This window comes from Microcaecilia unicolor, chromosome 10 (assembly GCF_901765095.1).
Source record: "Microcaecilia unicolor chromosome 10, aMicUni1.1, whole genome shotgun sequence".
Classification (NCBI taxonomy): domain Eukaryota; kingdom Metazoa; phylum Chordata; class Amphibia; order Gymnophiona; family Siphonopidae; genus Microcaecilia; species Microcaecilia unicolor.
This window is the reverse complement of record NC_044040.1, coordinates 165,236,829-165,250,370: the sequence shown is the minus strand read 5'-3', so window position 1 is coordinate 165,250,370 and position 13,542 is coordinate 165,236,829. Positions and strand designations below refer to the sequence as shown.

Genomic DNA, 13,542 nt, shown 5'->3' with positions numbered 1-13,542 from the left:
TAATTTTGTTGGCCAAGAAAGTGGCAACGTCATTTGCTGGTTAGTGTGACTGGGAAGGCTGGTTCTACTGTGGGGTTTGCAGTAGACAGTTTACTATTTTAAATAGCTGCTTGGTTGAATTTGCAGCTTGATCTATGTGTTGAGAAAAATATTTTTCTTTTGGCTGCTGCTTTTAGCCTAAGCTCTAAGAAAATGCTTGTCGCTGCAGTACAGTACAGTACAGTTTATTTAAAGTTCTAGTATCAGGACTGGTCAGAATATAGGGAAAAAGACACTAGCTTGCCTTGGTATCAAAATTTAGATGTCACCAACGTAAACATATTGGTTGTATTAAAAACCTTAAGCATTATTTTCAATTGCAGAATACGTTTTAAATTTTCATTTCATTCATATTTTCAAGGACATATGACAAATCTGTGCCTTCATGTGCAGTAACAAAGCAAATTCCATAGTTCTGAAAATCAATGGCAGCATATTTTAGATAAATAACACTCTGTCATTTGTTGAGGTGTAGGTGGGTGGTGGGAAAAGACATTTGACTGAACGAGCTTAAAGAAGACATTAACAAAATCTACTATTCCCGTTTATGCCTTTTGCAAACTATGACCTGTTATTTTGAAATGTTTCAAATAGTATTCCCCACCCCCTGATTCTGTAAAGGAGTCACCAAAAATTGTGTGGGCAAATTTAGGGCGTGCACAATTTTAATTGAATAATAAGCCAATTATTGCCTATAATTGGCTTTTTAACAAGCAATTATTAGCACTAATTAGATTTCATTAGGTCCAATGCGTGAAAAGTTAGGCACGGGATCTGCACCTAAAATTTACATGTGGTCCATAAAAGGAGGTATGGAAATGAGAGGATCATGGGCATTTTGGGACAGAATGGGGGTGTGGCTTCGAGTTACACATGTAATTATACAATAAGGTGCTCTACGTGTAAATTTAGGCATGGACATTTGTACCGTATTTTTGTATATGGAAATAGCCGTGCCGTATATTACCCATGACTTTCCACTTAAGCATGTATTCTATAAGCTGCGCTGAACTTTAGGCATGGCTTATAGAATACTGCTTAAGCAGGTTTTTTTCAGTGTTGATTACTTAGGCACCATTTATAGAATTTACCCCATGTGTACATCTTCCCAAATGTAGCCTATGCTCTACCATTACCTTTCTAAAAAAACAAACAAAACCTCTCTCTTTATCTGTCTAGATATATCTATCTATCTAGATATGTTACACTACCTTTAGAACCAAAAGTACAGAAAGGCAGTTTACAACATAAACATGAACATAAAAAATGGAAGTAAAACCAGAAAGAGTAATAGTGGTAGAAGTAACATTGAACAGAAGGAGCAGGAGGAAGTTTATCAAATCAAGACGAAAATAAACATAACTCTTGAAAGCTAATCACAGATGTATGAAGTTAGCCCAGGAAATAGGTTTCACCTACGACTTGTTTGTTACCCCTTTATTTTCACATTCTAGATGAAGAATTTTAAACAATAAAGAAGAATGCCACATGTAACTTCCTCAACAGTGCGTAGTAGGCATTTCCCTTGTTCACCTTTCTGTTGGGCCATTTCTAATAATAAGGAACATAATACTTGGCTGAAACAGGAATGAATATAGGTTGAACTGGTCTTGGTTCCACAATTGTTTTGCACAACCGATTAGGTGAAAGTCATTCATGCCTTTCCTTTAACTCAGTGTATGGGTGATAAGGTCACGGCACATACCTTCAAGTGAAACTGTGCACCCTGGGGCAACTTCCCTCTTCAAGCATTCAAACAGACACAAGCAAAAATCTAATTATTTAGATGCTAATGAACTGCAGGTTGACTCCTAAGGCACTTAAATTGGAAGAAACCATTTTAAAGCAGAACTTTGCCATTCACATTCTGAATTTTCCGTTTCAAGTCACATTGACGTTTGTTCAAGATTAGAAAGCTGATCTCTATGATTTCTTTAAAAAAAAACGGACTTCAAAAGGGAGCATATTAAAATGTAACAGCAAATTAAAAAAGTTATCATGCTTCATCTAAAACTGATATTTGATGGACATATTTCTTCATGGATTTTCAGATTCTTTTATGTTCAGTTTTGATATTCTCGAGCAAAATTGTAATTGGCTAGTTTGATAACTCTAATTTTCAAAGCAAAGCAGGAGATCTTGTTCCTGCTAATAAAGTGAAAGAAGAATAAATATGAATTAGACTAAAGCTTACTGAGAATATTCAGTGCTCAAAAATGCCTCGGCCTTTCCAGTTTCCAGCTTTAGTAATAACCATATCTGTTGCTTTGTGAACAATCATTATCTTTCTGAAAAATGAAAGGAAAACCATTTCAAAAGACAGTGTGAAGTTAGCTATTGAGGGGATATTAAAGATTTAAAAAACTCAGAAAATAAAACAAAATCTCAATTTTGTTTTCTAAAAATTCATCTTTCTGGTCATTATCCCTCTGATTCTATAAAGGTCGCCAAAAATTGTGTGCACAAATTTAGGTGCAGTTCTGCTTTGCACTCACAATTTAATTGAATAATGAGCCAATTAGTGCCAATAATTGGCTTTTTAACAAGCAATTATTGCCATTAATTAGATTTAATTGTGTGTTATGAGCATAAAGTTAGGCGAGGGATCTGCACCTAAAATTTATATATGGCCTGAAATAGGAGGCATGGAAATGGGATGGTGATGGGCATTTTGGGGTGGAACGACGGCGTGGTTTTGAGTTACATGTGTAATTACAGAATAAGGGTGCTCTTTGCCTATATTTAGGTGCGGGCATTTGCACCCCATTTTTGTTGGTGAAAATGGTTGTGCCTAAATTCAGGCGTGACCATAATGCTTAAGTGCAAATCTAGAAACTGGGCTGACCTTTAGGTGCAGCTTATAGAATACCGCTTAAGCGGGTTTTTTCAGTGCTGATTTTTTAGGCGCTGTTTACTGAATCTAGCACTAGTTAATGTATTGGTGATTCAATGATTGTATATGTTTGAAAGCATTTTATTAAGGTATGTCTCAGAACCTAATGCTGGCGTTAGAGCCAATTAGTGCAGGACTAGCGCCAGCATTAATCTGTGCAGAAATTTGAGGGCTTTAGCACAGGAAACAACATGCTCTAGTCAGACTGATTTTAGGGCTCCTTTTACTAAGTGGCAGTAAGCCCAACACAGGCTTACTGCTCGCTATACAGGAAGCACCGTCGGGTTACCGCAGGCCAGCGGTACTTCCCACCCCCTAGTGCGTCATCATTTCCCCCCGAAATGGCCATGTGGCAAGTGCTTTACTTGCCATACAGCCATTTCCTGCAGGAAGGTGAGACTTCCCTTTTACCAGCTTCAGCAAAAGGGGGCCTGGGTGCACATGTAAAACACGCACTGATGCCAGCACCAGCCCCCTTTTGACGCAGCGTGGTAAAAGGGGCCCTTATTGAGGTCATTTGCTGTGCCCTCCCAATACTCAGTGAACAGCACACAAACAAAACCCTGTTCTTACCACTGGAAACCTACTGCCAGCTCAGAGCTGGCATTTAGGGGAGGGTGGTTGAAGAGAGGATCTATTTTGGTTTTCAGTTTAAAGTCTGATGGTTTTGATTACTTTTGGAGGAGAGGGAAGCCTGTGCAAGCCTGTAAGTGCTGGTACTAAGAAAGAAATGTGTGTGAGCCCGAGCAAACTCAAAAGTGAAAGCACACATTTTGGCCTCTTTTGCATTTAAATATAAGCCTTTCAAGTGAAAAAATATTGTAAAGCTTATAGTTGCAGAAGAATAGCGCCAATGTGTGCTCCACTTCAGGGTTTGCCTGGCGCACGAGCAACAAGAGTTGCGCTTTCTGCAAAACTCTTGTGCACATATGCCAGGCAGGCATGTTCCCTACCCCCTAGATTCAGTCTCACTGCAGTCATTTACTTTGAATGCCATTAGCTTTGAGCATTGGAGGGCTATTTCTCTGCGCTGTTGCTGCAGTGTAGGGCAGGTGCTGTTTGCTCTAACGCCGGAGCTTTGAACATCGGCCTGAGACATTGCTAAAATTAGTATGCAGTAGCTGGGTTAATCTCCACAATAACTGTTGGGGGCATCCCTAACATTTATGAGAGGGCTGCAAGACAGTTAACAAAGGGAAGAATCAACACCCATGTTAGCTGTATGACAAATAATGCACAATATCTGTACATTTTACACTTCTGGAGGTGATACTAACTGCTTTGTGTTATCTCTACCGTGTTAACAATAACTATGTCCATATTAACTGCTAGGTGCAGTCCCCACCCATTCCACACCCCAAATTGCTAATTTCTACATTAACTCTTTGACAAGGGAATTATTGTGTGCTCACAGTTAAGTTACTGTATAACTGTTAGCACTGGCCTGCTCTGTTAAGCATGGCAATTCCTTGCAGCTTAATAAATAGACCCTATGTTTTCTAAAAATATATTTAGGTCCTGTTTACTAAAGTGTAGTAAATATTTGCATGCACTAATCCTCAACTGTAAAACTAAATGTGTGGTACGTTCAAAGGCTATATGTTAGCTGTTGTGGGCCTGTCCAGCCATGTTTACTTATATCATTTGGAAAGCTGAATTTAGTTTTGCTTGAAGTTAACATTAAAACAAATGTCTCTGCAGAGTGACTGTACTTTCAGGATATTTTTCTCCCCTAAAATTCAAGAGGCCCTTTTACTAAGCTGCGGTAAAAAGTGGCCTTAGTGTACCCTTACGTGGGTTTTTTCCCATGTGCTAAGCCAGAAAATAGCTGATTTTCTATTCATGGCCATGTGCTAATGTTGCCACTGACACCTATTTTGTAGGCAGTAAGGACTCACGTGGTAATTCCGCGCTAACCAGTTAGTGCAAAGTAATGTAGATGCACTAAGGGCCCCTGGTACAAAGGCACGCTAGTGTTTTTAGCACACACTAAAAATGAGCATACACTAAATCTACTTATGAACATTTAATGCAGGACCAAATTGTATTTCCTCATGTCAGAATGGCGATCGCCATCACGGAATAATGTAAGCCACATTGAGCCTGCAAATAGGTGGGAAAATGTGGGATACAAATGCAACAAATAAATAAATAAATAAATAAATAAATAAATAAATAAATAAATAAATAAATAAATGCTAGAGATAATCATATATTCCTATGGGTGTCTCTAGTGTTTAGCACACACTAATCATTAGAGTGCACTAAAAATGCTAGGAATGCGTACTCTCTGCTCCCAGACATGCCCCCTGCAACAAAAATACTTTTTAGTGCATAGGTAACATGCACAAATTTTTTTTCAGTGCAAATAGTGGTATATTAAGCTCTTTTAAATGAATGAATAAATAAATAAGGACCTCTTTTACAAAGGCACGGGTAGAATGCGCCCAATCGGCACCACCACCGGGGTAATGCATGTGCTTGGCAGTAATTCTGAGTTTGGCATGCACTGAATCCCATGGTAGAAAATGAGGTGCGGGAGTGCTAACAAGTGGGTAGCACACGCCCAATTGGCAGTACCGCAGAGGTAGCGCATGTGCCCAGCGGTAATTCTGAATTTGGTGTGCGCTGAATCCCACTGCAGAAAATCATTTTCTATTTTCTACAATTGGGGGGGGGGGGGGGGGGGCGCTTGCCCCAATTTTCTACCACAGTGGGCTTTCCCGGTGGTAACCGGCAGCATGCCCACGTTGATTCGGGCTGCATGGTTACCACATGGGTAGCACGCAAGCCCTTATTGCTAGGTCAGTGGGTGATGATAAGGGCTCAGGCTGTCAATAGACACGCTAGTTTTAATATCAGCACAGGCCCATTAAAATAGCCTTTTCCCCAGCTGCGGTAAAATATGGTCCAGCACGTACCTGAAAGATGCGCCCTCACTACCGCAGGCCATATTTTACTGCAGCTTTGTAAAATTTGCCACAGGATGCCTGAGTGCATCCCATGGAAAGCCATTTTAAGTTGCGGTAAACACATGCTAACGCATACCGCAGCTTAGTAAAATCACCCCCAAGTTAGTTAGAGCAAGTGCTGTCTAGGGGATTCATAAAAGAGAGGTCGTGTTTCACATGGCCTGCTGTAGCAACAGAAATTTGAACTAAGAAAATGTAATGTATTTTATGATGAAATGCTCCCCCCTTCTATGGTCATGGCTCATGATATCTAGACTTCGGATAAGCATCATTAGGGGTCCTGTTTTCAAGCAAGTTTTGCTGCAGGCACTGAATGGAAGAAATCCAGTTTGACAGTCTCCAACTCTGACAAAATTGTGATGTATAAGCCAACATAAATACTTTTCAGACACATCACTTTGCATGCTGAGCATGCTCTTTTCATCTCTTCATACTAATCATGTGATGGAAACATTACTTCAAGAGCATAATGGCATCGAGTTAATAAAATGAGTTGGTTTTCTTGAACCATATAATTTTGGTACTATCAGACATGAACATCTTAGTTGAAATATTGAAACTGGAGAATGCTTCCAAAATGTCTTTTGGCAGATTAAGCTAATGAATACAGAGTTGGTATTCTTAGTTTACAAAACTGGAAGGCACGCATCTGTTACAACAATGATTTCAAAAGACGCATTGATTTAAAACAAACTGCTGAAAAAGCAAATCTGGTTAAAACTTGATTACATTTTATACACTAGGGAGATAATTTTATGATTGCATGCATGGGTAATAAGTACACACATGCTTTTCTTGGGGCAGATTTTGTTGGATTTTCAAAGTGAAAACGTGCATATTTTCACTTTGAAAATTACCCATAAAAATGGGCACTTGCGTTTGCATCTGATCTTTTGGGGCAACTCGATCAATAAAGGAAAGCAAAGCAAAGCGAAGAAGCTATTTCTACCGCATATATTTACTTTTTTAATCATTTTAGAGTACCGAAAAACAAAAACAGGAAAGGATCTTAGATTATGAGAAGCTAATACTCTATAGAGCTTATGATCTGAAGTCCTTCATCCTATATAATAAAACGCACCTCCAACATTCTGAAGCTGACTGCATGACTGAGGCATTCCTGCTCTCTGTATCCATCTCCTGAATTGACATCACATACTTCCGGGTTCGTCACAAGCAGAAGTGACCAACCACACTAGGTTTCTCGGCTTCAGAATGTTGGAGGTGCATTCTATTAAATAGGATTGGTCAGTTCCTTGAAGCACAGCCAGAGCTCAGCATCCTGCACAGTAACGCTCAGATACCAGAGAGAGGGGGGGGGGGGGGGGCTGACACCAGAGAGAGGGAGGGAGGGAGGGGGGGCCTGACACCAGAGAGGGGGGTATCTCTCTCACACATACTCTCTCTCTCACAGTCAATGTCTTTCTCTCTCTCACTCTCACATACCGTCTCTCACACTCTCTATGTCTCACACTGTATCACATTCACTCTCTATGTGTCACACAGTCACTCACACACTCTCTTGGTCTCATACACTCAGTCTCACAGAGAGTCTGTGTCTCACACACACTCTCTCTCTCGCACACACTGTATTTGTGTGAAACACACTCTCTCTCTCTCACACTGTGTCTCACATACGTACTTGCACACACTCTCATTCTCACACACACACACTCTCTCTCTCACAGACACACTCGTACCCAGACTCACTCTCTCTCACACACACACTCGCACATACACTTTCTCAAACATACACACTCTGAGGAAAACCTTGCTAGCGCCCATTTCATTTGTGTCAGAAACGGGCCTTTTTTACTAGTCTCTTAATAAAAATAGAGAATGTGAAGATTGAACTTGTTTTTGGTCTTCTAAAGCTAGTGGAAGACTAGCCAAATGTCAGAGGAGTGGGCTGAGAACCAGGGAAGCTCAGTTCACTCAGGGGTCCTTTTACCAAGCTTCAGTAAAAAGGGCCCTGCACTGGCGGTAGGGGGCTGTTTTTTGCCACGTGCTGTGGCCCTTTTTACCGCAGCAGGTAAAAAGGCCAAAAAATGTCATGGCCATGCAGTAAGATTTCACCTGTCTTGTGGCCATGACAGGGGGTGGGGGTGGGGGTGGGCACTTAATCCACATATTTTGCTTCTGAGCAATTCTGCACATCACCTGGGATTTGTAAATGTGTACACATAGTTTTTTGGGGTAAATTTTTGTGTGACTGGATTATGAGGGGTTTTTTTTTAATGATTTAATTTTAGATTGTACAGTGTCCTGAAGGGTTTGCACTTTGAATGGTTGTCTGGTAAATTCTTACAATAAAATGAATAAAATCAAGCAAAATTATGTATGGACTTTCAGGTTGAAAATTCAACAGAACCCATATAGACATTTATAAAATCCCCTCCTCCCCCCATAGGATCCATTTATTAAACTGTGGAAAGGTTTTGCTTTAACTCGTGATAACTGTAAAACCTCTGCATCTACTGTTGGTGTGTGCTCGCATTTTGCTGTAAGTTAACACAGAGAAATGTTCTTTACATGCATTAATACATTGCAAATAATCTGATGTGAGTAGCTAAACCTGATGAGGTAGCATTAACTACACCACTTTGTCTGCCATGTTAACAGTTAATGTACCATAACAACCACCATGTTAACTGTAAGGCACAGTCACTGCCTGTTTTCTGTCCATTCTCCACCCAGTTCCACTTTAGCTGTTAACATGAAAATTACTGTGCAGAAACTACTAAGTCACTGCATTAACTGTTAGCACAGATTAATTGCTATGTTAAATTTCAACACAGCTTAGTAAGTACGCTGCATAATGTTTATGTAGTAGACTCATTACTCAGGCCATCCAATAATTTAAGGTACTCATTATTAACCTGTAGATTATTCAAACTAGAAATATAATTTTAATACCTGTGTAATATTCTCTGTCACTTTAGGTAATGGGACTGCTAACTAACCATGGTGGCGTACCGCATCAACCTCAAAATGATTATGCCCTTTCACCTTTGACTGGAGGCCTTGAACCAACCACCACTGTGTCAGCTAGCTGCAGTCAGAGACTTGAGCATATGAAAAATTTGGACAGCCTTCCTACATCTCAGTCCTATTGCCCAGCAACTTACAGCACTACGGGCTACAGCATGGACCCTGTCACAGGATATCAGTACGGACAATATGGACAAAGTGAGTATCAGTGTGATTTCCATTTTGGCTTGAAGTTTACTCCTGCTTCTTCAGGTTTCCAGCTTAATCTCATGATCTAATGCCATGAACCCTCATTCCCAATTACAAGGGAATTTTCACAGTAGGGGATAACATTTGTCATAGAGCTCCATCCATCTAGGAGTAGCCTAATGGTTAGTAAAATGGGCTTAGAATCTGGGGAACTGGGTTTGATTCCTACTGCAGTTCCTTGTGATTCTGGGAAAGTCAATTCACACATCATTGTCCTAGGTACAAAAACTTAGGTTGTGAGCCCACTAGGAACAAAGAAAGTACCTGCTTATAATAAACATAAAGGGCTAGATTCAGTAAACAGTACTCAATAAGATGACAGGTGCCCATTACAAAATAGCATTGAGTGCTGACATCAGCGCCAGGAGTTATGCCTGCTAAAACTAGGTACAATTCCTGGCACACACCATAATGCTGCATGCAAATTTTAGGAACTCCCATGGCCACACCCCTTTTTGAGTTGCATGCTATGTGATTTGGGCACACATTGTTATAGAATAGTGCCTAGCAAGATGTGTGCCCAAATCCAAATTAGTGCCAGTTAGCACCCACTTATTGGCACTGTGGCTTGTTAGTCAAGTTGGGCAGACATCTTGGATCAATGCCATATATAGAATTTGGGGAAAACTGCTTTGGTTGTATCACAGAAAGGTAGTATATCAAATCTATGACCCTTTACCCTTTGTTGTCCATTTATCTATATGCACAAATGTAGGCATATGAATAGGAAAAGGAGCAGTCAGAAACAGGGTAGTGGGAGAGGGGCAAGCATGCACCCACAAACACACACACCCTACACAGAAACAGACATCTGCCCTGCACACCTTGCACAGAAACACATGCATTCAAAAACCCTGTGCACACATATATACACACACGCTTCCCACCAACACACACACATCTATACCCTTCTCATAAACGCAATATATATACACCCTGCTATACATATACACAACATACACACACACATACCCACAATATATCACTTACCCATGCACTTTTAGTTAGTCTACAGAGAAACAGTGTGGCTACCCTACTGATGAACCAATAATGGAAGGGAAAAGTGGCATTATGTCACACTGTAAGAAGGCAATTCTATAACTGGGCACTTCAATTTGCAGTTACTTGTATAAATGCCAATACGTGCCAATCAACTGCAATTATTGCCAATTATTGATTGTTAGCATCAATTATGGCCTAATTAAGGATATCATACATGTAACTGCTAGTATTCTATAACATATGTATATAAAATTTCCCAAATTTGCACATGAGATTATAGAATGAGGGGTAAGTGTGCACATTTCAATTTGTTTTATACCTTCTCTGAACTTGGTTAACCCAGCCATTGCACTGACAGTCCTTGTCCTGGCCATAGACTGCAGTTCTCTTCAGAATGCAGTAAGATGGACCCTGAGTTTGGCCACTAGGTGCCAATGAGGAGTAATGGCTAGAATTTCCTCCCTCTAGGATGAATGAGGCCTCCACATCATCTCTCCCCTGGCAGGTCCAGGAAGTTGTCTTGGTCTGAGAATTGAATCCTGGTCCTTTGATTAGCCCCCCATAACCACCACTATGCTACCAAAGTGTTCTGAATCAGTCTATTTTGTTGTAAATTTTTATTAAATCTGTTTAAAGTAAGTTATCCTAATTATGGTGTCTTGCTTCCCTTGTGATCTTTTTCAAATAGCAATTAATTACCAATTGTAATTCCATAGATAGTTAAATATTCACTCTGTTTTTGTATGAAAATAGTACTTTCTAATTGTAGACCTTCAGTAATGTCTGAACTGACTGGTTTCTTTCTATTTTGTTTCCTTTCCTATATAACGGAGCAATTCTAAAGAATTTGCTAGCATAGTAGATTGTTCAAGCAAGGGCTCCATTGCATAATTATTTTCTTAAGTGATGTCAACAACATCTTGATGCTATTAATTGTTGAGACATGAAACCTGACCGCCATTAGGTAAAGCACAAGGGCTACCCAAAATGAAATAACCATTGGCATTCCTATATTAAAAACACATGCTCGTAATAAGGTCAGCTCAAGAATCATTATAGTATATGATCCCAGATACATAGAGTTTTGTCAAACTTGTCCTAGGAATAAAAATATTAGTCTGATTCCTTTGATATATTTGTATTAAAAATGACAGTGTCAACCTATGGTTGACATTGCCCCTTGCAGTGAAGTTATCGTACAGTGTGCCTTAAATATGTCTTTTGCTCCTCTGCAGGTGCCTTTCATTATCTGAAGCCAGATATTGCATAAATGAACTGTGTTGTGCCTGTTCAAGTTAAAACTGGTTGGGTTTCTCATCTCCTATGGATCCAAGATTAGAAGGGATCTTCTCATCGGAAGGCAGCATAGACTGGGGCAAGCAAGAACTGGACAGCCTTCTCATCACTCCCCAGCCACTGCTTCTTTTAAGCATGGCTGATATATGCAGGACACCTCTTTCAGAAAACAATTACCAAGCGCAATAGAAAGCAAAAACAAAGCAAGTTAGAGACATTATGAAAAATTCATGTATGTCTAGACAAAGAAAACATTCCATTCTCGTACTGGTGAACACAACTTAATGTGGGTAAAACAGAATATTGTAACATTTGGTTGAACTCCAATAATTAATTCATGTTGCTCTGTCCAACAGTAACTTTACCCCCATTTAAAACGTGATCAGATTATGAAATGAGCAGAAGTACATTTGAATTCTACACACTGGAAATAGAAGACGCAGCAGCGGGAAGGTAGCGTAAACCTAAGAGACTTCCAAAATAGGTCAATAGTTCTTGTATTAGTCTTCATTATCACAGTGTTCACAAAGCTCCTATACAAGCTGTGCTCGGTATGATCAGGGCATCGTGCAGACATGAAGGAAAATGCTGTGGTTTTCCCATGTAGGAAGACTTCGGAGGTCCGTGATGTATCTGAAGCAGAGAAGTGACTCTGATTTTTATAACTGCCTAACAATGTGCAATACTCTGTACCTCTCGGAAGCTCTAGAAACATTCTAAGCAATATAAATAGATTCAGAACTATATTTTTACAGGTACTTTTATTTTTGCATATTTCATGATCGTTATGGTGTGTGACAGTGGTTTTAAAATCTTTTGGAGAGCAGGAATCTATGTCATGTTTCAAAGACCTGGTCAGAAAAGCATGAAGTCAAAATGATTGGGTTTACATTCTAATCTTTTCTTGGTGATATCTAGGACAGAAGCAGACATTGTGTTTGGGGAATATGTATGCTTTTTAAATTATATACAACGACATGCTATTTAGTAGGAAAAGAAAACCATAGGAACTGAAGTTTACAAATGTTTGTGTTGTGACATTCTACAATGTCAAAATGGTTGTGTTGCGACATTCTAGAATGTCAAGTTTGTGTTTTGAGGTGCAAAGGAGAGGGTGGACATGGAAGGCTATGTTATTTATTTTTTTGTTTTTGTTTTTGAAAAGGTGAGTGAAATGGAGCAGTGCTGATACATTCCTTTTAGCATTATGGACTACAAATTAGTGAATTAGCGAGGCTAGGCGTAGTACGGAGGTTAGCTAATGCATTATTCTTGAGGGTGATGGAACACATGAATTACTTTGTGGTGCAGGCTTACCAACAACAAATGTGTTGTAAAATGTCTTTCATGTATAAAGTGCGGTAAATATTTACTATTTATAATGAATAAACACGTATAAAGACTTGGAAAGCACTGTATATGCTTGTCTGTGAATACTAAATCAGGCTTTAAAGTAAGGCAAATGCAAACTGATATATAAGAAAAACAGAAAGAAAGAGATGAGGTATTCATTAGACAAGAAGGATACATATGGTACTTTGATGTGAGCATTTATAAACGTAATTTGAGGAACACAGTCATCAAAGATTTCATTCATTCTGGGCAATGAAAATTTTAACCAGGTCATATTACCCATACTTCACAGAAAAGAAAATTCATGACTGATCAAGAGATGTGTTTGAGGCTTCCATATACGATTGTACAACACTTTATAAAAATGAGACCTTGAGATAAATTGTTAATCTATTTTATGACCTGCAAAATATCTGGTTATTTACTTTAAATCACATCAGTTTTCTGCAAGAATTGTTGTGAAGATCAACCTGTGGATCTTCCTCATGACATAATCAACCATTCTTTATTAAAATCTGATATACTGCTTCCCCTCAAAATATATTAAAGTGATTTAGAATAAAATTCAAAATTTAATGCACCTCTAAATACACTCCAGATTCTTTCATTAGTTTAATAAAAACCTACACCCTCTCCTCATTATTTTAATGTTTCATTTTTCTTTAATCTCCGTCCCCCCAATATTCAAAACCATTTAACCAGCCAGGAATGGCATCTGTCCAGTTAAATGGCACTTTACCGGCTATC

General features: G+C 39.2%; 1 protein-coding gene across 2 annotated transcripts in view; it reads left to right on the top strand.

The window, feature by feature from the left end:
* PAX3 (paired box 3) overlaps window positions 1-12,798 on the top strand; it is a 157,785-nt gene extending 144,987 nt beyond the window's left edge. For both annotated transcript variants that reach the window (XM_030216170.1, XM_030216169.1), the window contains exons 8-9: window positions 8,847-9,093; window positions 11,382-12,798. In XM_030216170.1, coding sequence (XP_030072030.1) covers window positions 8,847-9,093; window positions 11,382-11,416 — 282 coding nt within the window. In that variant the 3' untranslated portion in view covers window positions 11,417-12,798. The remainder of the gene's footprint in view (window positions 1-8,846; window positions 9,094-11,381) is intronic.
* The last annotated feature ends 744 nt before the right edge of the window (window positions 12,799-13,542 follow it).